The sequence below is a fragment of the Strongylocentrotus purpuratus genome, unplaced genomic scaffold (genome assembly GCF_000002235.5).
Source record: "Strongylocentrotus purpuratus isolate Spur 01 unplaced genomic scaffold, Spur_5.0 spur5_scaffold_11, whole genome shotgun sequence".
NCBI classification, from domain to species: domain Eukaryota; kingdom Metazoa; phylum Echinodermata; class Echinoidea; order Camarodonta; family Strongylocentrotidae; genus Strongylocentrotus; species Strongylocentrotus purpuratus.
In genome coordinates this window covers 17,451,843-17,479,751 of record NW_022145596.1, presented here as the reverse complement: position 1 = coordinate 17,479,751, position 27,909 = coordinate 17,451,843, and the positions used below count along the sequence as shown (strand labels likewise).

Here is a 27,909-nt window from a genome sequence, read left to right as displayed (position 1 = left end):
TGTGTGCGTGTGTGCGTGGTTGTGTGCTCAGTTTCTCCAATAATTTGAACAAATCTTCGTGATGACCTGTTTGTTTATGTTAACATACTTCTGCAGTGACTTTGAAGGGAATGATATCAGAAGCATAAATGCAAGATCTTTTGCTGGGAATACTTCTCTGACAGTTTTGTAAGTACTTCAGTACGGTTGTTAACTCATAATTTATATTTATTTATTCATGAAATCCATGAACGTTACACCTTTTATATTCGTAAAGCTTGGATTTTTTTATTTCACAGTTTCAAATATATGTTGTGATTGGGTTAAATTCACTTTATATGTAAAGAAGAGCTAAATCCTTACACAAATATACATCCATAGTGACTTCGTGCAGTATATAATTTAGGTAATCAAATGCCTAAAGCGCTTCGAGGCACGTACGATAAGATCCACCACACATAATTGATGCCTAAAAGTGGTCAATGTGATATGAGTTTCCACCGCTCTTCCTGTTGATTGAACATTATGATATCATGTGTTGCATTCAGAATTTTAAGCAAACACCAATTATTGTGCAACTTTAATTAATGTTGACTAGTGATGTTTCAGTAGTAGCATCTCTTCAAAACAAAACAAAATTATGATTTAAAGGTTGAAGGAATACGTATTGTTTTCAACTAAAGGAAAGACTTCCTATTTCGAATTGTAACTCTACTTTACACACTGAGAAAAAATGGTGCAAGTATGCACCTTTAGGGGTGCAAACCGATGCAACATTGGCATGACCTTTAGGGGTTAAATCCTGCACCCTTTAAAAGGGTGCCAGATTGAACCTGTTAGGGGACATGTTAGTACCCTTTATGGGTTCAATCCTGCACCCTTTAAGAGGGAGCCAGATTGCACCTTTTAGGAAACATGTTAATACCCTTAATGGTTCAATGCTACTTCAGTAGGGGTGTAAACTGATACAACAGCAGTTTGTTTGCCCATGCCTTGAGCCATAATGCATGGCCATCCAGAGGATTTGTTTATGTTGGGGATCGGGGTAAAATGCAATAAATTATTGAAAATTTATTGCATTTTCTGTTTTTTATTTTATTTATGGAAACTGCCCCCTACCCTAGCCCCCACTGCGTACAGTCATGGTTCAGTGACAAAGCAATGGCCTCGTAACTGTGAGGCCCTAGGATCAAAAACCGTGTCGATGTGCTATATTAGTGCCCTTTTGTGGGTCATTAATCCTCATTACTGTCATTTATGACTTAAGGGTGTAGGTCCCCTAGTTTATAAGAATAGTAGCATACACATGCTTTAGCAGTCGCGCAAAACACACATTGGCAAATTATTATTAAATAAAATCTGAGAATGAATACTATTATCTAGATCTATTATTTTCAAATAATTTTTAAAATAATCCATAAATTGGGGTAAAACAAAAATATTCCAACTTTATGAGTGACAGTGTATATAATCAATATATCTATTGCTAAAACGTGAATGTAATTGTAACATGATCAGGCAAAATAATCTATTTGTTAATGATTTTTTACTTTTATTTTGCACCCTTTTTTGGTCGATAGGGTTCATTTTTGTGGGAAGGGTACAACATCTTATATTGCACCCTTTTTTAACCCCTTTTCCTTCAATAGGGCTCATTTTTATGTTAAGGGTGCAAACTCTTATTTTGCACCCTTTTTTGCACCCTTTTTTCTTAGAGTGTAAAGCAAATACTCCAACATGTTAGTTTTCCTTTACAATTTTCATAACCTTTTTTTTGAACGCAAGTAGAGTTTTGACTAATACATTCGTATTCATTAAAAGAGAACATGATGTATAAACGACGGTTTTGGCGGAAAACCCCTAGGACTATTGATTGTATTTCAGACACGTCGGCAAAGTAAAATGGACCCCACGAAGCACTTTTGTAAGATAAAATGCACAAGCCAGAAGGAAAACGTCGATTTTGATAGATTTTTCGAATGTTACGGTGAAGTGATCGGAATTAATTTAAGGTTACATTTACAATTTCGCTTTTTTTTTAATCTCTTTTTTTTTGTAGCAGTCACGTCAGAAACTCTTCCTGCTTTCAATATTTTATGGAATGCTCTCTTTGAAATCATGAAAATGACACCGCAAGAGTTAATATGCTGTTGCCAACAAACGAAAAGGGGAAATTGGGAAATATAATACTGAGAAACGGTGAAGGTCATTGCCTAATTGCGGAAGGTAATATCATAGTCGTCATCCCTTAGGGTGACCCGTGTCGACCTTCCAGTTTCTCAGGGTTGTTGACCATTAATAATACAAATTCAGAAGGGAAATCAAGGGGACAGGAGAATAGAATACTGAATTCTGAAGGTAAAGGACGATCGCACATGGTAGAAGATATCAGATTGTTGATAAGGCCAACGCGATAGAAGATGCGAGATTGTCGTATTTGTCATATGCAAGCATAAAATCAGACCGTTACAACACTACAAATAAGACGTTACATGTTGTAAAATTCAACCATTTATATAGGTTTGAAAATAGTAAGATAATTACAAAAAAAACATGGTCGTAGCCAATGGAATACACGTGCAATATCGATGTCATTCTTGAATGTATCTTTTTCTGTTAATATTTTTCATATCTTTTGCCTCAGAATACTTAGAAACAACAGTATAGAATCGATTGAGAGGGACGCCTTCACCTCATTAGGAACTCTAGTGGAATTGTGAGTATCTAAGTTAAATCCATGCATTAGTATATTGTTATTATGTGAAAATCAGGTTTGCATGCACTATTTTGAGAATGATACACACTCAAGGGATTACCTATCATGTTAATGGACATATTATGACTACATCCCTTCTATATTCGTGTATTTTTATACCGCTCGTTCCAGTTTATACTTGAAATAGACTGATACAAAGGTACGGGGGCACTGGGGTATGTGATCCCCAATCGAATTGATGAAAGTAACAGAGAGAGCGGGAGAAAAACAGAAAGAGGAATAACCACCCTTCCCTCTCTTGATCGTCTAATCATCTCCTTTTCGACTTGAGCGCCTCCATCCTCCGCCCCTTACACCAGTGCTCCTCAATGCATGGCTTCACCACTGACCACTATTCCCATGATTCCGATTACAATTCAATGCATTCGCAGAGTAGCCTTTTTCATCACTGCACATCGTGTGACGCTCAATAAATGGACAAAGCGTTCAATCTTTCTTCGTATCCCGGACAATCAAAGTAATATCAATAGTGCAAGAGTAGATGACCATGACTGTATTCATTTCAATAGTGACCTTACTCGCCCACCAACGCAATGTTAACTCGATATATATACATGTCACACGAGTGCTCCAAGTGCAGAATTGGCTTACGCTGTCTGTCACTGAAAGTGAGTTTAAAGTGAACCTTAAGGAGGCTAAGTAGTCATTTGAGAGACGGAATAAAGAGGTTTTAGTCTGCAAGGTCTGATCCGCTGCTCAACGCAATATTACCGTGGCATAATGGGGAACACGACAACGAGGTATTTTTTTTATTGAGAGCGGAGGAAAAGACTTGACCTGGAAAGATGTCTCCAGCTTCACGATCCCAAAGCACGAAATATAGCGCGCTTTAGTTTTCTTCAAGATATTAAAGAACGTATCCAGCTACCGCCTCCTGTCCGGATCATGCATGTCACCGGACCTCAAAGTCAACTTCTACAGTAACTGTTCACCATGTTCGGAAATCGGAAAGGTGTCCACCTGTTTGGGACTCTGTCTAAAACATTTCTAAACTTGTACAAGTTTTGGCAACATCCACGTCAAAAATCGATTTGGTCGTGATAAAAATGTAATTATATCATGTATATAATTATAATGCTGAGCACGTGTTGTTTGTGACGCATGTACCACGTGACGTGCACACCATTCACAAAGCTTTCACAAAAGTCACGTATCGTGTATGCCCATTATGTGTCTTGTTCCGGAACGGGACGAGGCACATCTTCTGAGCAAAATTCCCCCCGCCCCCTCCTCAAAAGAAAAAGAAGAACTTAAAGCCCCTCTAATGTGGTGGGAGCCCCGAATTCGCCAACAATATGATGGCAAAAATAAAAGTTAAATTGTATCACAATGTGAAAGAGGATGTCATTTAAGACACACTTCTGCAAAGATTTCCCCAAAAATATGTCTCTGAAGAGAAATATTGATTTTAAAAAAAAATGGGGTTTTCTGTTTTCTGCGTATACCTAAATTGTGTATTCTGTAATTGACTGCAAGCATAATTGTTTCGAAATGTGCTTTGAATGACATCCTCTTTCACATTATCATACAATTGAAGTGAAATTTTGCCATCACATTTTGGGGGCTCCCAACAGTTCAGAGCTAAGGGCTTTAAGGAAAATAAAACAAAATAATAGGACGAACACCAACCAACGAGATAAATGAAAGTTATATGCCAAGGACTGATGGACATGGCAGATCATAAGTTCGTGCTAAACGATGTACTACAGAAGCTACAGAGCACTTTATATACCCCGTTTTGAGATTTAGGTATTTGATGAGTGGCGCCAAAGCTCATATGTTTACATCGCCTGTGTGTGAGTTGAATTTAGTTGCTTCGTTTTGCTTACACTTTTGTCCTGTCTTATTTTCTTCCTCAGAGATTTGTCGCACAACCAAATTTCCCATTTACCCGAGGGCATTTTCGATGGGTTACACACTCTAGAGATTCTGTAAGTATAATGAGAATGTGCTTAAAGTACTGAGAAGCATTTTGCAGGTTAAATGTTTTTTTTTTTTAAAGATGTTTTTGAAAACGCTTCTTTTGAAAAGTCATGATATTGCAGAAAACGAGTAGAATGATTTTAATAGATTTTGATGGTGTCTCCCTAATACGATATAAATATAAATTTACACTTCCCAAGTTTCTCCAGTTTGGGACATCTGTAACCTGAATATGTATTAACAGGAAGATGTCACGTTCAACGGTTAATCGTACAACGTAGGTAAGCAGATAATTCACAAGTTAAAAAATTAATCGTTTACTGTATTTTGGTTGCTTCCATTGAACGTGAACATGTTTGATTCAGCAGGTCTCAAATTGCTAGATTATATTAATCAAATAAAAAGAATGCTCCTTTGTATATTATATAATATAACTTAGTCATTATGCATAATGAGCCGAAAATATACTGAAATTTACTTTGGTCACGAGCATATGTTTGTGTCAGGAAAAACCTAAACAGCTTCAGATCATTTTCTTCTGGTGCCATTTCACAGGAGACTGAGGAACAACCCTCTGTTTTCCCTGCCCGTGGACGTGTTCCGAGGGATGAAGAAACTTGTAGACCTGTAAGTAATTAAAACAGTCATCTTTCATTGAAAGAACAAATGAAGTAATAGCCCCTAAAACCTAGTGCACACTGTACTATCTGACCGATATCCGAATTTGGAATAATTTTCAATAGCATTTGATATGAACATTCATACATGTGAAATGTCAATGACCTAGGATCTCATGCTTCATCGGAAGAGGAAAAAACTAAATCGCCTCAGAATCGTAATGACGTCAGACAAGTAGTGCGAGTATCCATTTTTTGAAGGACATTCGGCTTTTACTCTAACTAAAAGAGTTGAATGCACAAACACTCCGACTGTATGTATTTGTATCATTACTCCAAATCTAAAAATAAGGAAGACGATCTTTCTTCAGATTTTCATATATAATAATTTCTTCAAAAGCCTGATCGCATTTGGACCATATAGTGTACGGTGAGCTTTACAAAACATTAAGTTGGAATAACCAAAAAGGGGCATAAGAGAAATATACAGAATATAATAAATAAGGAATGAACTTACTTAAGCAGAGCAAATAAAATCGAAGCAGAATAAGGCATGATATTGTCTATTTATTCCTAAACTTATTAAACAACAGAGCAGTCATTATGAATTATTTTTATAAATTAGGAACAAAAGTGGAAGTTAAGATAAACAACAAATCTATATAGCTTTAATATTTGGGATTCAAGTCAACGATTGAAATGCAGTTCATGAAATGGTCAATGTGTATTATACCCTACTATATCATTTTTATACTAACATTTAATTTTCACTTCCTAAGGTTTAAATCAATAAAAATGAATGATACAGTGCTCTTGTTTCATTATCTCTGTCTGAAGAGATCTTGCAGAAATCATCATCGGAAATATCAACGTGGACATGTTTCAAGGGCTCACCAGACTTGAAAAGGTGTAAGTATATTAACTTTAATTGCAAATACATATTCAGTACCGCTGTCTTCACCACCAGGATAAATTTCGATATCATTTTACATAATTGATGTTATAATAATTGTTCAGATTAAAAATGAATAAACCAACTTTGCAGAATTTACAAGATGATAACGTATAAGCTACAAATTATATTATTTCAAGTTATCATTTCTCCTCTTTTACATCCCTCTCTCCTCGAATGTGTTTGTTTTTAGGGCTTTCGACAAATTCGAGTACTGTCGATACGCCCCGCACGTTCGTACCTGTACACCGCGATCTGATGGAATCTCGTCGTTCGAGAATCTCTTAAAAAACGTGGTTCTGCGAGTTTTTGTATGGACTATAGGTATCATCACCAGTGTGGGTAATCTAGGTGTACTGGTCAGCCGTGCTTTCATGAAGGCAGAAAATAAAGTCCATACGGTCGTCGTCATAAATCTATGCAGTAAGTTCAGTGTTGTGTTGTAGATTAAGGGAATTAAACCAAAATGCTTAACACTAATTCGTCAACACTGGCATGACTGGAAATGTGTTCTGTGAGTATAATCTGCATCATCCCCATGAATTCGTTCAGCCTCTATCTGGAAGTCTTTCAGCAAAAGAAGTTTTAAAAGTATTCAATTTCATGTCTAATAATATAGCCTTTGCCTGATGACCTATGTCAATAGGTCAATAACTTATATCATTTCGAAATTTCTTATGTCGATCCTACCACTTTTGTTTTAATATATGATGTTTTGAATAATAGATAAATATAAAATGCGCATGTGCATTTTCACATATATAAATTTGATAACAAATGGAATTTTCAATTTTTATATCTTTTATGAAGCTGCTGATTTTCTGATGGGAATCTACTTACTGATTATCGGAACTCATGATGTCAAATACCGAGACAACTACAACCAACATGCACTGGAATGGACCAACGGTATTACGTGCAAAGTTTCAGGGCTGCTTGCTATGATCTCCAGTGAGGTGTCAGTTCTGACTCTCATGTTCATATCTCTAGAACGCTACTTCATCATAGTATACCCGTACAGCTTTCAAAGGATTAAAACAAGACGGGCAATCATGGTGTTAGCCTTCATATGGTTCTTTGGAACCCTCCTTGCTGTGGTGCCAATCATTCCTGTGGACTATTTTGGAAACTTTTACGGAAGTAATGGCGTTTGTTTTCCGTTGCATCTCCACGAGCCGAGGATGAGGGGATGGGAGTATTCTGTCGTTGTCTTCTTAGGAATCAATTCCACTGCGTTCGTTGCTATAGCACTTTCGTATACAGGTACATAGCTTTGTGATAGGCAGGTCAGAGCTATTTTGTCCAATACCTAACCGACCCTTCTTAAATATAACTCTATCTGATAACTGCATCACGTTAATGTATAACCCTAGAACATGGAGCTCAGATCAGCTTAGATATGAGGCGGAATAAAGAACATATCTGATGCCAATAATATTCCAAAACCCTCGGTACTTGATAACGTATTGGAAAACTAACAACCAAATATATATGACTTGCCCAAACTATTACAAATTAACCGCTGTATAATTGATCTAAGATCTGTTTCCAATGGAGAAAAAAGCCCCGACTAATATTATTTTATTTCAATTTTTCATTGTTGTATTAATTTGCATAGGCCTAAATATGTATTCGATGAACAAGGTAAGAAAAATTTCATAAATAAAATCTTACAAATGATTTACTTTAGTAGCGTCATCTTGATTTGAAATCAAAGTTAAAGGGTAAGCGGACACCTTCTTTTTTTTTTTGGTCTCGAAATTTGAAAATTTGAAATTTTGTTCCGTTGGGGGGGGGGTAAGGTCACCTTTTTTAGGTCGGCCATTGATATTATTTTTATATTTTTGTAAGTTTTTATTTTTATTTTTATTTTAAAAAAAAAACTCAAAGGGGGGGGGGGGGGTTTGCCAAGAAACATAACAAAACATACATATAAACAAAAATCAAGGGGGGTTAACCCCTGAACCCTTCCCCCCCCCCCCCCCCCCCCCCCCCTGCGTACGCGCCTGATGACAAGGGGTACCAGCTTACAACTTCTTTATTTGCTTGTCATTTTCAAGGAATGTTTCTTAGCATACGAAAGACAAGACGAGCAGCGGCTCAGTGTGGAATGAAAGGAGACATGGCGTATGCTAAGCGTTTCTTCTTTGTTATCCTCACCGACTCTTTGTGCTGGCTGCCCATCGCCGTACTCAAGGTCATGTCTCTTTGCAACTTCATTATATCAGGTGAGACCGGGGCAAAATGTCATTAGCAGAAATACTCTAATGGATGCCGTTATAACTTGGGTAGTTACACTTTTACAAAGAGATGAGACCTGTCTGCTTTCTACATCAGTGGCATTAATACCACAGTATCCACCATAGTGCCATATTGTGATGAAGTGTTAACGTAAATGGTGGAGATATAGAATATAAAAGAGATGCTCCCCTATTATTACCTCTTCAGAAAGCATCCTAAATGATGTCAAAAGGAAATTAGGCCTACATGATAAATCCCGACCAGATGCATTCAACTCTTGTTTATGACTAAATCAAATTTTAGAGAAAGCTCCAGGAGCACTTTAAAATTTGCCTGATGAATTGGGTATGACAATAAAACTGATCCAAGGATTCCAAATGTTCGCATACAGTTTTAAGACGGTACTCTTATCAATGTTAAATATTTTCATCATTTTTTTTTCACAGCTTGCTAAAAAAAAACTGTTGGTCTCACTTGTCCCCGAAATTCTTTTTTTGCTTATCTTCACTTTTTTTAACATTAACCTTGCATTTAATTATCTCTTTTGAATACATTACAATTGTATCTTTTTAATTACAATTATATCTTTTTAATGCAGAAACCCTTTACGGCTGGATAATAGTTTTCGTCCTGCCAATCAACAGCGCCCTCAATCCAATACTGTATACCCTCAGCACTACGTCATTTGCCATGTGGTTCATGCGGCAGCTGAAGAGAGGTAAATTCAAGACATCTGGTTGCTACATCGGCAGTAATGTCGACATGTCAGAATTAAGAGGTTTGTTTTTGTAAACCTAGCAATTGGTGCACTTATTGCATGTACTCCACATCTTGAAAAAGCATGCACGTGGCACATCTTAAATTCTTAGTTTAATGAAATACTGAGCAATTCTATAAAGAGGCATATTAATATTATCACTAAATCGTCGATTCTATTAATTGTTATCTAACAAATAACGATTGGACTTTGTTACCAAGTCCTTCTATGTCTTTCTAACAATGAATAGATGAAATCGTAACATTTGTTGATGTGTGAAAAAGAAAACAAATATATCAATTTTGAATACCTACATATGGCTTACTTTGTTCTAAGCTGTTTTCGCGTCGGGTTGGGTTGTCGGGTTACACGAACTTTATGAAGACATACCCACACATTATCGAATTCACGTTAACTCTTTTTATATGTTATTTGTGAAAACATCTCCATACAATCAGACAATGGCGAAAAGTCCTTCGCTGGCCTTTTAAGAAACTCTTAAGATAAGACTTCGTATCTAAAAGAGTCGGGTCAAGATGTGAGTTTGGGTAGTTTTTATGTATTTTTTTTCAGAAAGTTTCATATAAACTCGCCCGAAAACTTTGGCGGTACGAGGGTATATTTTACAAACGTTACACCCGACTTTCCGGGTATTAGAGCTTGATTATTAACAAATTTTCGTGTAACCCGAAGATGCGAAGATCCCGTGGAACGAAGGAAGCCCTTACACACCACTAATAAATATCATCAATATGGGATAAAAATCTGGATATCTTTCAAATTCTGTACCACAGGCCGTCCGATGGAAAATGAAATACCCATCGCTAGCAAAGGGGCGGACAATATAGCCTAATAATGAGGACTAGAAATCAATTACAGATGAGGTACACAACTGTTACTCTGGGTTTGAATTGTTCTGTCTCATCTGAAACCCACTTTGATTTGATTTCTTTCACACTCGTCAAATATATCTTTATTTTAATGTCAATGTCACTTGTCTAGCCCACTTAAACTGTTGGAAGCGTTTTTTCCCTGTTTCAGTCCGCACTTAATTTCTTAACTATGTCTTGAGGGTGTTTTGCATGGAAAATAACATTTTGATCAACGCTCGTATGCACCTGCTCCGCTTGATCTAATATCAAATTGATTTATTAATGCTTAATATAATTGTTTCACTCCAGTATCCCATGGGCATAGGTATGTTGTCTCGATCGCTTAGCGATGTTATTCAGAGAACTTTGTCCAATAGTTTGTGTTTTGTATATGCGCCTCCATTACTGTATGGCCTTAAACTGTCACACATCCCCCTCTTTCTCTCACTCCCTCTCATTTTCTTTATACTTTCTCTACTTTCCTTCATTTCAAATATTAATCGTGGTGAAAGAATTGCACACATCCATTGCCTTTAATGCTCTTTTAGGTTTAGTTGATATAATTTGCCTTCATCTGCTTTAAATGAATGTCATAATTGTTTTAACCTTGGTAATAATTATAGTCTGGCTTAAACTGTGCGATGTCGTGTGCTTTTTCTTTTCACGAAGAGAAATACGTCAAAGTGAAATAATTTATACGTTGTCGTGCATTTCGTATTCTTAAGATTTAACTTGACGTGTTGTGAGTGTGCAAAATATGTAACTCGTTGCCAAGTCTCGATAAAATGTAGACAGCACTTGGAATTAGATGAGCATTATGCTGATGACTGGTGTAAACGATGCTTAATCGACGATCTAAATGGAAATCCCAAGGTCAATCTTGAGATAAACTCCCTGTCCTGATTCTAGCAATCTCTTACAACATGGGCCATTAGTAGGGGGAAATGCGAACAAACCCATTGCTCATAAACCAATCATGCAAACTGATTAATGGGCCACTTTCTGCTATCAGGTTCTTATGACAGCATGACTGTCATTTCAACTTTCATAAATCCAACGCTAGAATACATCTAAGGACAGGGGGGGGGAAATTCTAAATTATGGAAAATATATACATCCCCTGGATCATTAATCTTGTTAGCAGACGGTAATATGAGGAACAGTATTGGGTGTCGGGCATTACACCCAATTGTATCGTGTCCATTTGCTATGCGTTATGAAGCTACAAAACATCGCAATCTGGCGCAGGTAAATAAACGTAATGCAATTTAGAATATAGATCATCGGGTATTGGCATAGAAGGGGATGGGGAGGCTTATCCTTTTATCATGCAACCGTGTGACCAATCACAAAAGCCCTATTTGCACCAATCATGGGTCGATAGGAATTGAGTGAGGTAGTGAAATGAGGTTCGGTGTACTATTTCCACGTTTTGTTTCTATCAACATCTAGAAATTGATGAGTGCATGCTATTTGGCTGTGGGGGCGGCAGCGCAAGGAGGAGGGGGGCAAACAACCCTCTCGATAAGTTAATACGGCATATGAAATACAGATGATATTATATTGCGTGGGGGCGGTATCTCCCACTCTTATTTTACAGGAAATATTACCCTGGTTCAAATCCGCTGCATAACTTTAAAGTGACTCCAAGACATGTATGACTTGCATGGGGTTATTAAACAGTTGCTTGGAATTGCAGATAATATTTATTACATTCTTTTCCAAAGTTGATATTTGAGAAAGTAGTGAAATGGTCAATAAATTGAAGGTAAGAAAAATATTACCTTTTAGGGGAAGGTACAGAGAAGAATAATATCTACTAAAAAAACGAATAATGTATCTTATTGAAAAAAGTGTTTCTTACTTCCAGGTCGAATCGAGGAGTCCGGTGCCTTCACCTCGTATACAAACATGCCAAAGCGTGCCTCGTTCTTTTTACCCACCCGCAAACACCATGTCAGCTCCAAGGTCGAAGCAATCCCTGCTGTTTCTAGCTCTGTACCGTCCAGATCGGCAACGACCACGGCCATGACAAACAACATTCGGCCACTTCACACTATTAACGAAGGCGAGATCGTTGATAACAACTCTCAAAGTCAAGGGAACCATCAGTTAAGAAGAACACCGATTGTGCGGTTATGTGACCTAATGGAATGACGTTGGATTACCAGACTTGTGTGTTCCATCTCACTCGAAAGAGAGCCATCATCGAAGGGGGTGGGAATGGGGGGGGGGGGCTAAATTTCTCTTAAATCCGTTGCCTACGAGGTGTCATTAGGGACTTTAACATGTGCACGTCGACATAGTGGATTGCTACGTGTGACGTCCTTTTAAGGCAATGTGACGTCCTTTTAAGGCGGTGCCAGTGCCTTATAAGGACGTCACACGTAGCAGTTTACTATGTCGACGTGCAAATTAAAACTCTCTACTAGCTTGACGGAGGACTGCGTCAGTGATTGATGCGGTATCTGTCCCACCAGTGGGAGTGATACTGCACATGTATCGTTTTTTGTTTGAAGATCAGTATTGCCTTCATGGATTCGACTGGCCCTCGACAAAAAGCAGTTATGAGGCCTCGCGATTAATGGACGTTGATGTATATTATTTATTGTTCTACTGTTTATGTAATTTATATACAATCTTCTTTGTAATCGAATATGCAATACCATATATCCTGTTTTTTGTCTTATGCTATTCATTCGATAACGAAATAGCATTGTACATTAACACTGCCATTGCAATTTTCATTTGTAGTAACCTGATAACGTATCGTATTTCGCTACTATTCGTACCGACAAAAGATGGTCGGTAATGGCAATTTAATTTCTTTAAAAAGTTTGAAATTCTGCATATCTCAACAATACTAATGGCTCTCTGTTGATTATTAGTTTATTGTTTCTCCAATGATTATTTGTTAGGGCAACGTCGTGTTCTTGATTTGCTTTTAAAAAAATGAATAAATTTAACCATTATTAAAACATTATTTCTGATCGGTCAAATATTGTTCCATTTACAGAAATTGTTTTAAAGTGTGTCCCTTTAAATCAGTGTTAAAAGTGTTTCGTCGGTACTCTTCATGAAACATTTTTCATTAGCAATGATTTAAATTACCTAATTTGTTTAAAGTTATCTACACCACACCAATGATTGCAAATATGCTTTTAACAAATGATGCCTCTTAATTTCCCCTCCATGCAAACATATTAACTGTGTTGCAGTCATATGGATCGATGTTTGTTCTAAAATTGCCTAATTTTAGCTAAATTTTCATCATCAATATGTCAAATATATCATGAAAATAACGTTGGATGTGCAATCGTCTTGTAGTCTTTTTAAAAATTAAAGTTTATATAAAGATCTCTCAAGTAAGCACCAAACAACACTTTGTGTGGGGAAATAAAATGAAATTATTATATTCAAAGCTCGTCACATTATTTCTAAAAAATATTTGCTGCATTATTCCAAGGGAGCATTTTTTTTTATATGGTATTAAATCCATAATCATGCTGTCACGTCCGCTCTCATGCTTTTTGATTTATCTATCCATTACCCGGTATTACAATGTCATCATTTTATTGTGATACCCAATTTGCCATCTAAGTATATATACGTCATTAATTCCAGTTTAAGGACAAATCTTGATTGACGCCTTATTAAGGATTTATGGAATCGGAATCGAATTGAAGCTAGCTCCATTTGTTTAGTCTCTTTTTATCTACAGGTATATACATATACAGTGCGTCCCCCCCCCCAAAAAAAAAAAAAACGGAAACAAACGGATATAGTGGAAAAAAATCAATGAACTTGATAAATATAAATACTTGCTTTTCATTTTTAAAAAAAGCTAATATCCTTCCAAGTGATACGACGATAACTTTAATCAACACCCGCTTCTTTGAGTAAAATTGTTTTTAAAAATTGCATATCAAAATCCAATTGTGCCAATATTGGGTGAAACTGTGAAGATAGTTGAAAACGTTAGTATCACTCGAGAACATGACCGAAGATGACAAGAAGGAAACGAAAATTTCGAAACCGGATGGGATAATTGTTTTCAAGTGCTTCGTTTAATAGTTAGGGGGAAATTATTGCCACTATCATAATAATTAAGGATAGTGGAGATAGTGGAGATGGTGGGATGAGGGTCCATGGTGAGAGTTAACCCGGCTTATTTTGTACTGAAATGGGTTTGTAATTCTTCTGAACAGTGATTTCAACATTTTTCACCACTAATACTTCTTAAAAGAACAAAGCAAACAGTCTAGTGATATTTTCTCAATAATCAAAGTAAGGGGAACCGTACATTTTCCGATAGGGGAGAAATATTGTCCAAAGGGCATATAGGGCAGGAAATAAACCATCAAAATATATGATTTACCCTTAGGGCTTAGGATGACACCATTTTCAAAGCATTATTTGAATGAATATTACTTCTACTTTATGTAAAGCAAGAATATGTTTGTATACACCTCATAGTTTTCTCACAATTACCATTTGTTTTCGGGTTTCGTCTTTTTTTGGGACGCACTGTACATTCCATGCTCATAAATTCAGCAATAGATCATCAGATAATCGAAGCAAGCTTGCTTGCACTCATTTATCGTAAATTACCATGGACAGCGAAAAGAAACTTGTTTTCAACTCCAATATTCTTGGGGGCTATCAAAAGGGAAGTCCACCTTGATATCAAGTTGGCTTTAAAGGTACTATGTCCCATTTGCAGGCCAAAAAAATGAAAAGGTTAAATTCCAACGGCATTTGAAAGACAATACTAATTTAGAACTTCTCTAAAAAAAGGGGGGCTTGAAAATGTCTTTAAATGCTGAGATATGACCATCTGAATGAATATATTTCCTATAGGAACTCAGTGTTATATGCTCTGGCTCCTAACTATTTGGAAATTATTTTTGATGCTTTTTCGGAAAATGAAGAAAAAATTGAGAAATTCTGAAAATATAATTTTGATGACGTCACACTTTTACCAAATGTTCGTACGTTTTGTGCTGCACAAATATTCAATCAGTTTAATTTTAGCCATTACAAGTAGTTGGTTATTGATGTACACAAATGCTCATGTACCTGTTACAGCTCATGTTATGTATGTGATTACCAAAGATGAAAAAAGCCAGTCAGTCACTCAATAGTGTCTGACAGTGCAGTCTAGCAAGTAAACGGGTTTCCTTGCATAATTTGAATATTAGGAATCTGCTCAAGTTTAAAATTCACAGATAGGACATACATAACATATTTATAATTTCTGCAAGGTTCTACAGAATTTGATGTTGGCTGCAAAAGGGACATCGTATCTTTAAATAGATGCTGACAAATGAGAGATAAGTCAGTGAAAATATGATTGAGCAATAAGAATTTTTTAAGTTGCGATCAATCAAACACAAATTGGCAACTCTGTGACGTATGTCGAGGTTCATTCCAGTTTGCTGTGTACTAAAATAATCAGAAATTTCTTATATTCCCTAAACAAAATGTTCAATCATACATGCAACCTAAATAAAATTATTGCAAATATGTTTCTCTACAACCCACGTATGACAAAAATCCATTTACTTCATTAATGACTAGGAAAAAAAAATTATGACATTTTTATGTACAGAGCAAATGAGAGAGGAGATCTCAAGAAACGTGACAGCGTTTATAATGCAAGCATCATTGACTATAACTCGAGAACTTCTTATCCTTAAAATATTTTCTTCGAATTTTGCTCCAACTTTCACTCAACCCGGTTGTCTCATGTTTGTGCTTTTATTAAAATCATTCCGCGTACTTTTACAGAATGCGATTCTTTTAAAGTAGGGCTTCTCTCAAACTCGATTAAAATTGCCGGAGTAAGGGAGTTCGGAGTTTAAAGATCATGAAGGCAGACGAAATGAAATTGCTGGAGGAATTTTTCTTTTATTGTTTAGAATTCATGAACTGATAATGGGGTATAGGCCTCAGTCCTCTATCCGTTATAGGATACATCCCCCTCTCCGTTTCATTCCGCTCTTTATGGAAGCAATTTTTCTGTGGATCCGCGCCTGGGGCTAATTGTTATACAGCGTTTATCCATATTCAGATTTATAAACTACGAGCCATGAATAAATTCAGTGTAGTAGGATGGATTTGGATATTGGGGACGGGGGGGGGGGCTGACATCATGGGGGATATCTGCCTCACTCTGTAAATGAAATGGGAATTAACAAAGCCACCAATTATGTGCAGGTAGTCGGAACTTCTCTTCCCATTGTCCCTCATTCCTTTCATTGTTTCTTCTATTTTTGTTCTCTTTTTTCACCCAACATTCGACTGAGAAGGGGGAATGTGCCCCCTACCCCCATAAATATGCAATTGAACCTTGGACAAAGAGTAATTTTTCTGTCAGAAACATTACACAAGATCCATTGATAGATTACGAAATCTTTCACCCCAGACATAACCACCTGCCCGTATAGAAATGATAATAGGCATGCACAATATCCAAATGAAATAGACGGAAATTGATGTATGAACGAGGTGGGTGGGTTCATTCGGTGTGGGTGCGTATGGTGACCGAGAGGGAGGATGTGCATGTGTGTATAAGAGAATAGGGATTTTGCCGGTGTGAAACATTGGTAGTTATTTTTTTCAAGATGTGTTTCTCAGTTTGGTTTAATTAGTTCTTTTAACTATATATGCGCTTGTACATAATAAAAAGGCGCTTTATGAATATAATTTCATACTGTAATATATATGTTTAAGGGCTATATCCAAGTTTTTAAAATAATGTCAACATATTGATTGACTTTATTAGACTCTATTTGCGTTTGTATAAACGCATGGGGCTTTATAATCAACAGTCAGGTCGTCGCGCTCTGGTCGACATTAGGGACTTTTAGATTTGCACGTCTACAGCTTTGACTGTAACGTGTGACGTCATTTTAAGGCACTGCGCATGCGTCACGTCGTCTCAGTCGGCGATCGAGAATGCGTCAACCTTGATTTTCCTAAATCTAGTACGGTACTAGTATGCCGCGTGCGCGCGTGTGCACGCTTACACTATGAACATGAAGAAAGAGGACAAAATATACAGTTTCTCAGGTAGACAAAGGAACATCCCTTGTCTGCTATTATGTAAAATGTACAGGTGTCACATGCATATTCACCAGTTCTACACATTTTTACATAATAGCATGGAGGGGATTCCGATGTTCTTTTGTCTACCACAGCAATTGTTGAGGGTAGAATGAGGAATTGTATATTTTGTCCTCTTTCTTTCAAAGTGTTACTTCATGCATGCATGTATATCGTCGAGTGAGTCTAAGATTTCTAATTGTAGTCAACATGGGCAGTTGAGTACGTTGACACGCATGATCAGTCGGCGTTCGTCGTGTTCTCGTCCACATAATCTAAAAGTCCCTATTATCCTTTCCTCACCCCCCCCCCCCCCCCCAAGAAATTTTCCTTATCATTTTAGAGGGAAGACATGTACAGGCTAGGATAGCGGTAAAGACGATTGGAAAAGGAGGTTCTAGGACAATTATCCCTGGGCGATAACCGCCCCGGCCAATTACCAACGGGACAATTGTTCGGCCGCAGAAAATTACCTCCTAGGACAATCACCCCCATGACAATTAGCCCCTCCCCTGGAAATTACCCCCTTGGAAAATCTGCCCGCAAACCCCCCCCCCCCCCCCTCTCAAAAAATGATCAGGGTAGATTTCCCTTTTAATGAACAAGGGGAGGGAAAATTGTCCTAGGATGTAATTGTCCTCGGGTTAGTTGTCCTTGGTTGTCCTTGGTTGTCCAGGTTGGGGGTAATTGTCCTATGGTGTAATTTGTTTCAGTGGGGTTAATTGTCAACGGGGGTTATTGTCCTCATGCGGAAAAGGCAAATGGTGTATTAAATGATAATATTATTTCTGGGTACTCTTCTCTGAAATCGAGGCACAAAATTGGAACTTAAGATTTGTTTGGGGGAGGGGGAATCAAGCGAAAGGGAAAGGAAAAAAATATCGTTATTATTTTCTTTTACAACTACCTCCCCCCCCCCCCAGGACAATTACCCCCCCCCCCCCCCGGAAATCACCCCAAGGACAATCCCCCCTTTGACAATTGCCCCCCTTTCGCAATTACCACCCCCTCCCCCCCCCCCCTCCCCCCGAGTTATTATCAGGGTAAACTTTCCTAATAATGAACGGGGGGGAGTAAATGTCCTCGGGGAGGTAGTCCTGGATGTCCTCGGGGTGGTAGTCCTTGGATGTCCTTGGTTGTCCTGGGGAGGGGGTTGTTGTCCACGGGGGTAATTGTCCAAGGGGATCATTTTTAGGTTTGAGGAGTAATCGTCCTTAGGGAGTAATTGTCTTCGGGGGTGGTTGTCCTCATACGGGAAAAGGCAACGGGTCTAGTGCTAGATTACTAGCATTCCAAACCTTCACTACAATTATTTTTGCGTGATCTTCCCCGAAATCGAGGAACGGGAGTAGAACTTAAATTCGGAGGGCCAGCAAACGTTGGGGGATAATCCTATTTTATTTGACCATTTACATTGTAATAGGAGCGCCATAAAATGACAGCAAAGCATGTAAGTGGGCAACTCTATTGTGTACCAGAATAGCTTTGCTCAATATTGCTATACATACATTGCTATACATGCTAGCAATTCCATTTTCTATGTCTCTCTTTTATCATTCTCTCTTAATTTTTTAAAATCTTATCTATATCCTTTTTATTTAATTTTGTTATAGTCAATTCACATTATTATATTGGAGATTTGCACCCCCCCCCCCCCCCACCCTAAAGTACAGCACCGGGCACCTGCCTCCTCGCCCGCCCCGGCTCTATATCTGAAACAAAGTATATTGTATTCAAAATGTATTTTATCTATCCTTTTTTTCCATCAAATTTAATGAATAATACTTACATAAAAAACACATTATTATATTGATGACAAAGAAACACACATACAATTTACTTAGCACAAAATTAATTATACGCGATACTTTTCAACATTTACCATACCTAATATTTCCTTTAAATAAATTTCGAATATGTTTGTAAAATAACATTTTCATTTTGTACTGTATACATAAAACATAAGAAGCTAACTTAGCTGAAATTAATTAAAAGATTTTTAAAAACAACATACTTTGAACATTGCTTGCCTACTACTAGATCACTGTAGTTTTTCTGAGAAAAATTAAGACTTTGTTCTAGAATATTTTTTAGTGATCACAGTCAATAAAATAAATAATAATAATTGTCTGTGCATTAAATTTTTGAAACGATATAGATATTCTTCTAATAACTTACAGAGTAATTTGAAAATAAACTATTTTGATCGTATTTCCTTGACGTTTGTCCATTTATCTATCCTACCTTTTTCTTATTCCTTCAATATATTGGTCAACTTCTGTATCTCTCTGATCTTGTATTAAAGCATTAAGGCAAATCCGTGTGTTTTCAATCTCGTTATCTAGTGCGTTGGCTCTTCGTTAGCCGACTGCATTGGTCTAAAAATACCACCACGTCGCATCACTATGCATACTGGAAGCTTTATTCATGAACCCATCTGATCTTGTCAAGCGACATGTCTGTTAACAGACGACTGCTATCATTCTACATCCATATCATGTAGATCAGATAACAGCTGATCCGAGAGCGTGTTCACGATGCCTGAATATTGAATCAGACAATATGGGATTCGCTTTCATTTTGTTTCAACAATGACGAAACCAAAAAAGGAAACCACGATTGAATACAACGACCTACTTCCAAAAAGAAAGAAAGAAAAAAATCCATGGCTCAAGCCACTTTGACCAAACAATTTCAATATCTCAATGCAAGAATAGACACAAACGATTTAAGTTTAATTTGATATTCGTCTATATAACGTATATTTATATATATATACATATATTTATATCCCGCATACTGAGAATCTTGCAATCTTATTGATCAATGGTAGATAAGTACTATCTCCCTGTGATAGGACTTTTGTACAGTATATTTTTGCTGCTGCCCAACTTGCCAATTGAATAAGCGTAGCAAAGTAGGTTACGCGAAATGCCAATGTCAAATGAGCGCGCATCGACTTTATTACTTTGTATGCATGTTGTGCTTTGTAAAAATCTAGCTGAAGCTAAACTGTCTGCAGAATCAGTTCCTTAAATTATGTAAAATTCACTTTAAATACACCTTATTGCCGATGTGGGATATAAAACAAATATTAACCGACTACGAGGGTAATGGTACAAACTATCATCGCCAAGGTGATGGTAGCCCCGAGATCACAGAGGCGATGATAGTTTGTATCCATTGCCCGATATATATATATATATATATATATATATATATATACATATAACCTAACATGTTGTATTAACAGGACATCTACATATATCCCTGAGTGGTACATTAACAGGACATCATAAAAAAAACTGATATGTACCCCAAGCCTAATCCTAACCCTAACCCTAAGTTTAAAACAATATAACTAATCAAACAAATGACTAATGAATAAACCTATTGTTTCTTGGGAGGCCTATAAGTTCCCTCTGCCTACAAACGTACGTAGAGGGCAGTAATCGTATTGTTCAATCACTGACAGGACGTGAAAATGTCCTGCTAATGTTTACCTAACGACTCGTTTTTAAACTACATAGTCCTTCTAGTGACGCTGTTAGGTATATATTCATAAATACAACATATATCAACATTAAATATCTTATTGTATAATAATTCTAAAGTAAATAAAGTTGGAAATGTAGCTTGTATCGATATTTAGAAAAAATTAATATATATTTGTTTAATTGTAAAGGTAAATGTAACTACAATTTGGAAAGGGAATATTAAAGGGGAAATCCATCCTTACATTCAGTTGATTTTAATAAATGCAACAATGAGAGAAAGCAGGTCAGTGAAAGTTTGAGCGAAAACCGGTAAGAAATAAGAAAATTATGAACTGTTCAGGCGCAATCAATCAAACACAAATTGGCAACTCTGTGACGTATCTTGCGAGGTCCCCTCCAAATTGCCCTGTACTTAAAATCGTCAAAAATCTATATTCACCCTTAAGAACATTTTCAATCATACGTTCAAACTAACTATTTCATACATGTTTTTATTTAACCCCTGTATGAAAAAAAAAACCTTTCCGTCATCAATAACTTAGCAATTAAAGGTTTATGAACAGAGCAAATTAGAGAGGAGCTCGCAAGATACCTCACAGTGTTGCCAATTTGTGTTTAACTGATGTCAACTTAAAAAAAAGAACTTTCCCATTTTTGATCGGATATTGCTCAAACCTTTTTTAATTTGTTTCTTTCATTGTTTAGCTTTTATTAAAGCAACTTAAATTCAGGGTCTACGTTCTCTTTTATATATATAGCAAATCAGTCTTGACAAAATATATAATAAATATGAAAAAATAAACCATAGCCATATTTACAAAATCAAATAGTATTATCCTGACTGTAAATGTTCATGAATTGATAATTGCTCTGATCGCATGCAAGATATATATTTTCCTAAGAATATAGGAATAGATCTTCAGAAATCATGAGACCCAATGAACATAACCTGCCCCAAAGCAGGCTCATGCACAAATCTGCAAATAACACAGACCCCATAGCCCTACATTTATAGTAGTACCCAATCCTCCCCCCTCAAAACAAAATATTTATTTAAAAAATAATAATAATAATGATAATGATAATAATAATGATGAACAATAATAAACAAATAACTTAAATCGAAGAAAGAAAAGTAAACAAAGGTTACTCGTTACTTCAAAATATGTACAGATCCAGATTAAAACACTACAATTATGGTATGCACGTACCATAACGCCCTTATAGTAATTGCACAACCAAAATTAATGTCAACCTCCTGAATAAACTATGTGCGACGCAAGCAAATTTTGCGTTACAGTGTTGGTGTTCAGACAGGTGAAATCGTTCAAGACATATTATTTTCATGTCAGCGGTTAAAGTTACAGATGCTCCCTGACTCCGTCAAGCCCACGCCGAGCAGCATCACGTCACAAGTATCGTCAAGCTTCATGACTGGCTGAGAAATAAAGAGACAGTTTCACTGCATGGATGCACAGATGGAGATGCCGGAGATAGGTTCGTGATGGTGGTTGATTGCGGAGGTGCAGCGTATCACACGCTCATAAATAGTGTGGTTCAACAAACGTGGAACGATGGTCATCGCTGTGAAAATGTTCTCAAGTTAAGATGCCATGTGTTAAGACAATTATCCACGAGCCTCACTAGCTAACTTATATCTCACTTCCTCATTCTATCCCTACATCATAACCCCCGCACAACTTTAGCTCAATACTACCCTCGGATATCATATCAACACCCCCAGGACATTGACACCCGGACACCTAACTCAAAGACAAGTAACCCCCCCCCCCCCCCCCCCCCCCGTTGTTGCCTTAGGATGATTTGGAACTTGCATGGTAAATATCAAGACGCGTGGCTAAAGCTGGATAAATAAATTTATCGTTCTGTAGTTTTAAAAAAAAAGATAATAATAACAGTAAAAAAGATAATGGTAAAAATACGCCATTTCATTATCGTTTTCACTATCAAATAAATTTCTCCCTATAGGATTACTTGTCCAGGTTTGTTTTGGGGGCTATTTCTCTAAGGGTTTGTTTTCCGAGGAGGATAGTTTCCCGTGACACAGTTTTTTTGTTGTTTAATGATAAGTCAAGGAAATAGTTATTATTGCTGATTTAAATCTTGAAAAGTCAATTTATGCAAATTTGAGAATGTTGGAATTATTATCTATCACGCTTTGAAAAAATATAGATCGAATTCCAGGTGAAATTGTTGATCCTTTTCCCGTTTATTTCGGGTAGATAGAGAGAGAGAGAGAGAGAGAGAGCGAGAGACAGACAGAGAGAGACAGACAGAGAGAGTGAGCAACGAAAGAGGGGGAAGAAAAATGAAAGAGGAAAGAGAAAGGTAAAGGACGAAGGGAGACAATGAGATAGAGAGAGGTGATAGTGTAGGGAACATAGTCAAAAAAGAATAATTTTGCTTAATATATCTTAGATTGCATGGTTGGGAGTGCATAAAAACTACCACGCAAATGACTATGAATAATGGCTCTATTAGTGGTTATGTGCTTATAAGGCTGATATGTTATCGAGTTATATCCAAATTATCCGGCTTGGTTCAGTCCGGTATCTTTAAAGTCGATTTATGTATAAAGCTCGTGGATATAAAACGACCATTACGCCTTGATGGCGACATATAAGCCTATATCAAGCACCAGGATTCCGATTTACTATTCAAATCGTAGCAATAAGCATTACGGGGTCAATTTAGAATGCGTGCCTAGGATCACGTGAACAAACTATAAACAAAAAACAATTAAAGGTTATTTGAGGATATCTCATCCAGATGTTAATGTTTAAAGGTTTTTGTCCAAAAAAAAATACACCAACAACAGCAGAAGCATCAACTTGTTTTTGTCAACAAAAACAAAAACACAATACAAACAACGACAGCAGCAGCATCATTCAAGCAAATAAATTGTTATATAACTAAAAGCCCGGTCACACAGCCTTTCGCGTCTGTATCGCGGGTAAAATTTCGCGATTTTTTTTTTGCCCGCGGTTGCCCGTGGTGGAAAATGTGCAAAATTGGCTTACCCGCGGTTTACCCGTGGTATGCCCGCGGAACAGACGCCGGCGACTGTTCCGCGTCCTTATCGCGGGTGAAGCGCGGCGGTACCGCGGCCTACCACGCTTACACGCGGTACACACGCTAATGCACGTGATAACAACGCGGTACAGACGCGGAACAAACGTGCTATGACCGTGCTCCACCCGCGATTACCCGCTAAAATTTCGCGTCCAATTCCGCGTGTAACCACGTCTTAACCGCGGCCGTAGCACGTCCTAGCACGTTAGTTCCGCGTCTGTACCGCGTCTTTACCGCGTGTGTACCACGTGTACCACGTGTACCGCCCGCGATTACCCGCGGTCTAAATTTTTGGGCAGCCCAAAACTTTTTCGCGCGGCCAACCGCGTGTGAATTTCTTACCGCGTGTAACGACGGGTAAAGTACGGCTGTATCGCGTCTTTATCGCGACCTCAAAGCGTCCAACAGCGTCTGCTACACGGGCAGAAATTTTTGGCCGTGATTCGGCCGCGATACGCCCGTGGAGGGCTGTGTGACCGGGCCTTAAACCAATGCAACAGTATTAATAAGCCAGTTCACGGTTGCAGTCTGAGCATGAGCAGATAAAGGTCATTGCAGAACAAATTTTGAAATACACGGAGACGAAATACTGGATACGTGCTCATGAAAGTTATGTAACATTATTCATTCATGCACATTCAGTGCACTCCATGATACACAGGTGGAAGTATTCTTCGAAAAGGATTCTTTGAAAAGGGAAAACAAAGGATATTTATATAGCACCTCCATCGCTGTAGGAGTGATTATTTCAAAATGTACAAAATGGGACCTCTTCATGTTTCGAAGATCTGTGGATATTCGGGGTCATTGCAGTAATGTGCTAACCGTGAACTGGTCTATTGTATGTATATAGTATTCATAGTTCATTTCAAAACGGGGTAAATTTAAAGTACATGCCTAGGATCACGTGAATAAACTAAAAAAAGCGTTCCAACTAAAGGTTATTTTAGGGTCGTTCTCTTCCACGTGTTTGCTGATCACTTAATGACTTCCATGGTGCTCTCTATGTGTTGCAGAGGATTTAAAGAAGAAAATGTTGCTGCCCATTATTTAAAAAAAAAAACGCAGAATCCACCTCCACATTCCTTTCCACACGTTTTTATACCAGTTTTGTTAGCGTGATAATGTGACCAAAATTAGAATTTCCACATTCTGAATCTACTATGAAAACAAATATAACGTTCAGATTAATAAGTTAACAATAACGTTAAAAGGGGGAAAAAAACAGCAGCAGCATCAACCAAGCAAATAAATGTTGATACAACTACAACGTAAAAAAGGTCATTTAAATATGTATCTTATCCATATAGTTCATTAAAAAAAAGGAAATACATTTTATTGCAGTCGTTCTGGGAAAATATCGGGCATTTCGACAATCAAACATTTTATACTTACTCCGAAATAGCATTATATAAAATCAATATGGCTAAAAATAGATTTGTTATATGCATGTACTTCAAAACGCTGAAATTGCATTGATTTATTAGATCATTTCCTACCAGATGTATGTATATATTTGATGAAGCACCCACTACGATCAATGTCTGTTACCTCGACACAAGTTGGCGTCTCACTAAATTCCCTGAAATGCCAACTCGAGTTCTGGCCTCGTTCTGCCCTGAAATGCGAGTCACACTCAGGCGACCACCTCTACAACCACTTACGAATCATATCTCGTTACAGTCGGCATGGAGATGTACACTCTCTTTTTCCCTCCTCATCAACGCCAGTAAATGCACTTTCTCCTAGAAGACAGCGTCATCGCTGTGCTCGTCTATGTTACTAGGTTCAGTCTAAACGGTGCGTTGGACGCAACATCACCCAGGCTGTTCGGATGGGAGAATCGTGTTGTGGAAATGCTTTTTTTAGCCACTAGATGCCAAGGTACCTTGCAATGTAAGCCAAGGTCCCCCTTTTCGCGGAATATAATTTCATTGATTTTCGTTTTTGTTTAAGATGAAAGTTTGAAGATTTAAGTTATCGATGAAATATTTATACAATCACGCTGACCACACAAATGGTTAGTTACTATTTGCAGTTTCTCTATTATTTGAAATGCAAAATATAATTTGATTTTAAAATAGGGCTATTTAATTAGCCGAAAGTCAAAATAGCTTTTTAACGGCAGTGAAAAGATTTTGTTCTCAAATTTATTCACAGCTTCACCTATCTTTTTCTCCCATGAGATGTATCTGATTTTCGTTTTTGTTTAAGATGAAAGTTTGAAGATTTAAGCTATCGATGAAATATTTATACAATCACGCTGACCACACAAATGGTTAGTTACTATTTGCAGTTTCTCTATTATTTGAAATGCAAAATATAATTTGATTTTAAAATAGGGCTATTTAATTAGCCGAAAGTCAAAATAGCTTTTTAACGGCAGTGAAAAGATTTTGTTCTCAAATTTATTCACAGCTTCACCTATCTTTTTCTCCCATGAGATGTATCTGATTGAATTTGATTTGTCTGTGGTTTCAGAAAATCGAAAAGTAAAAAGATCCATCTAAGATTAGATTTATTTCAATAACAAATTTTACAAAGGAGAGTGTACCAGGGGGTACTGGCTATTTTTCCGATATATGTTTTGTTTGAAATTCGGTGTATTGTAAGATTCTACGTTTTACTCTGAATCATACCAGCACTCGTAAAGGGGTTCTGCACAACTCTTCTGAGGGAAAATCTCAACATTTCCATTTGCGATGGAATAGTACCTGCGTGCACAGTCACCGTGAAACGCTTTTTGCAAGCACACTTTCCTTGGAGCTAGTGCGTCTTTGGTGCCTTGTCATCTGATGCTTCGATCGCCATCTCAACATCTCGTCACTTCTGAAAACTCTAAATGACCTGCCAACATATCAATATAAAGAGCTCTCCCCAGAAGTCAAGGCATGCCTTAGCATCATTCGAAAATAAACAAAATCATATCAGATATTCTTATTGTAGCCGGTGCTTGCTCGAACGACTCGCATCAGAGATCAGCGTTCGTGTGGCGTCCTTTTTCTGTGGACATAACGATACCAACCTTCAGAACTCTTAGAGATTCAGAGATTCAGAGAAGTATTCACCATGTTCTAAGGCAACGCTTACCAGATGAAAATGGAATTAATACTTCGCGTTGTGACATTTACTTCAGCCCTGGGTAAGAAAACTCTCTCTCTTTAAATATTTATACTTTTCCGAGTGCAAATTGCATACTGAAAATGTGTTGTGAGCGACTTGCAATGGGTCACAAACCTCCGATTTCAGCATTGTGTTCTCTTTCTTATTTAATTTTTGTGAGATTTTAATATGGCTCCGTTCCGTAGTAATTAGTGGAGTTCTTGTGGATGAAAAATAGGAGGTTATTAAATGACAAGTGGACATATTAATGATAAAATACTCAGTGTTTCTAACAGAGTTCATTTCTACGAGAAAAACAATAATTTACTCAGAGTTTATTTTTCAGGTACATCTTCTATCTTCCTTAAAGAATGGAATAATTTAGACATTATTGAAATTTAGAAATACAAAAATCTAATCTAAAGAGCTGATACTCCATTAACTTGTAAAAAATATATCTTGATCTTCAACTTTCAACTGTCTACAACCGGATTTGACGATAATAGTAAACAATTTAAGGTTGGGAAAAAAACATTTTGATTTTCAAGGGGAATACAAAAAAATTAGAAGTAATTAACTTATTACATAACAGTAAGTTATTGTTATTATTATTATTATCATTATTAACATCATTTTTCTTTTCAATTATTATTATTATTGTTATTATAATCATTATTATTATTTTTGCTAGTAGTAGTAGTAGTAGTAGTAGTAGTAGCAGTAGTATTGGTAGTAATATTAAAGTGTTTAGCGTCACCTGTGCCAGGGAGGCGAAAAGCGAACTGAATCACTGTAACCCTCGCATCTCTCCTCTTGTTATAACTGATTGGGGGTGTACAGGTAGACCAACTACTACACCGGGGTCCCCCCCCCCCCCTCTTAAAAGAAAAATATTGCAATGGGTCATTAACGTGCAAAAATGGTGATTCTCTTCTACTAGGTGCCTCCATCTGATTTGATTTGATTTGATTCAATATTTATTTATTTTCCATA

The 27,909-nt window shown here is 37.1% G+C and overlaps 1 protein-coding gene across 1 annotated transcript in view; it reads left to right on the top strand.

The window, feature by feature from the left end:
* The window catches only part of LOC579021 (relaxin receptor 2-like), a 32,746-nt gene extending 20,109 nt beyond the window's left edge, over window positions 1-12,637 (top strand). The window contains exons 10-19 of the mRNA XM_030981306.1: window positions 97-168; window positions 2,624-2,695; window positions 4,615-4,686; window positions 5,234-5,305; window positions 6,133-6,204; window positions 6,441-6,670; window positions 7,058-7,510; window positions 8,308-8,475; window positions 9,087-9,266; window positions 11,988-12,637. Coding sequence (XP_030837166.1) covers window positions 97-168; window positions 2,624-2,695; window positions 4,615-4,686; window positions 5,234-5,305; window positions 6,133-6,204; window positions 6,441-6,670; window positions 7,058-7,510; window positions 8,308-8,475; window positions 9,087-9,266; window positions 11,988-12,274 — 1,678 coding nt within the window. The 3' untranslated portion in view covers window positions 12,275-12,637. The remainder of the gene's footprint in view (window positions 1-96; window positions 169-2,623; window positions 2,696-4,614; window positions 4,687-5,233; window positions 5,306-6,132; window positions 6,205-6,440; window positions 6,671-7,057; window positions 7,511-8,307; window positions 8,476-9,086; window positions 9,267-11,987) is intronic.
* Window positions 12,638-27,909: the final 15,272 nt, after the last annotated feature.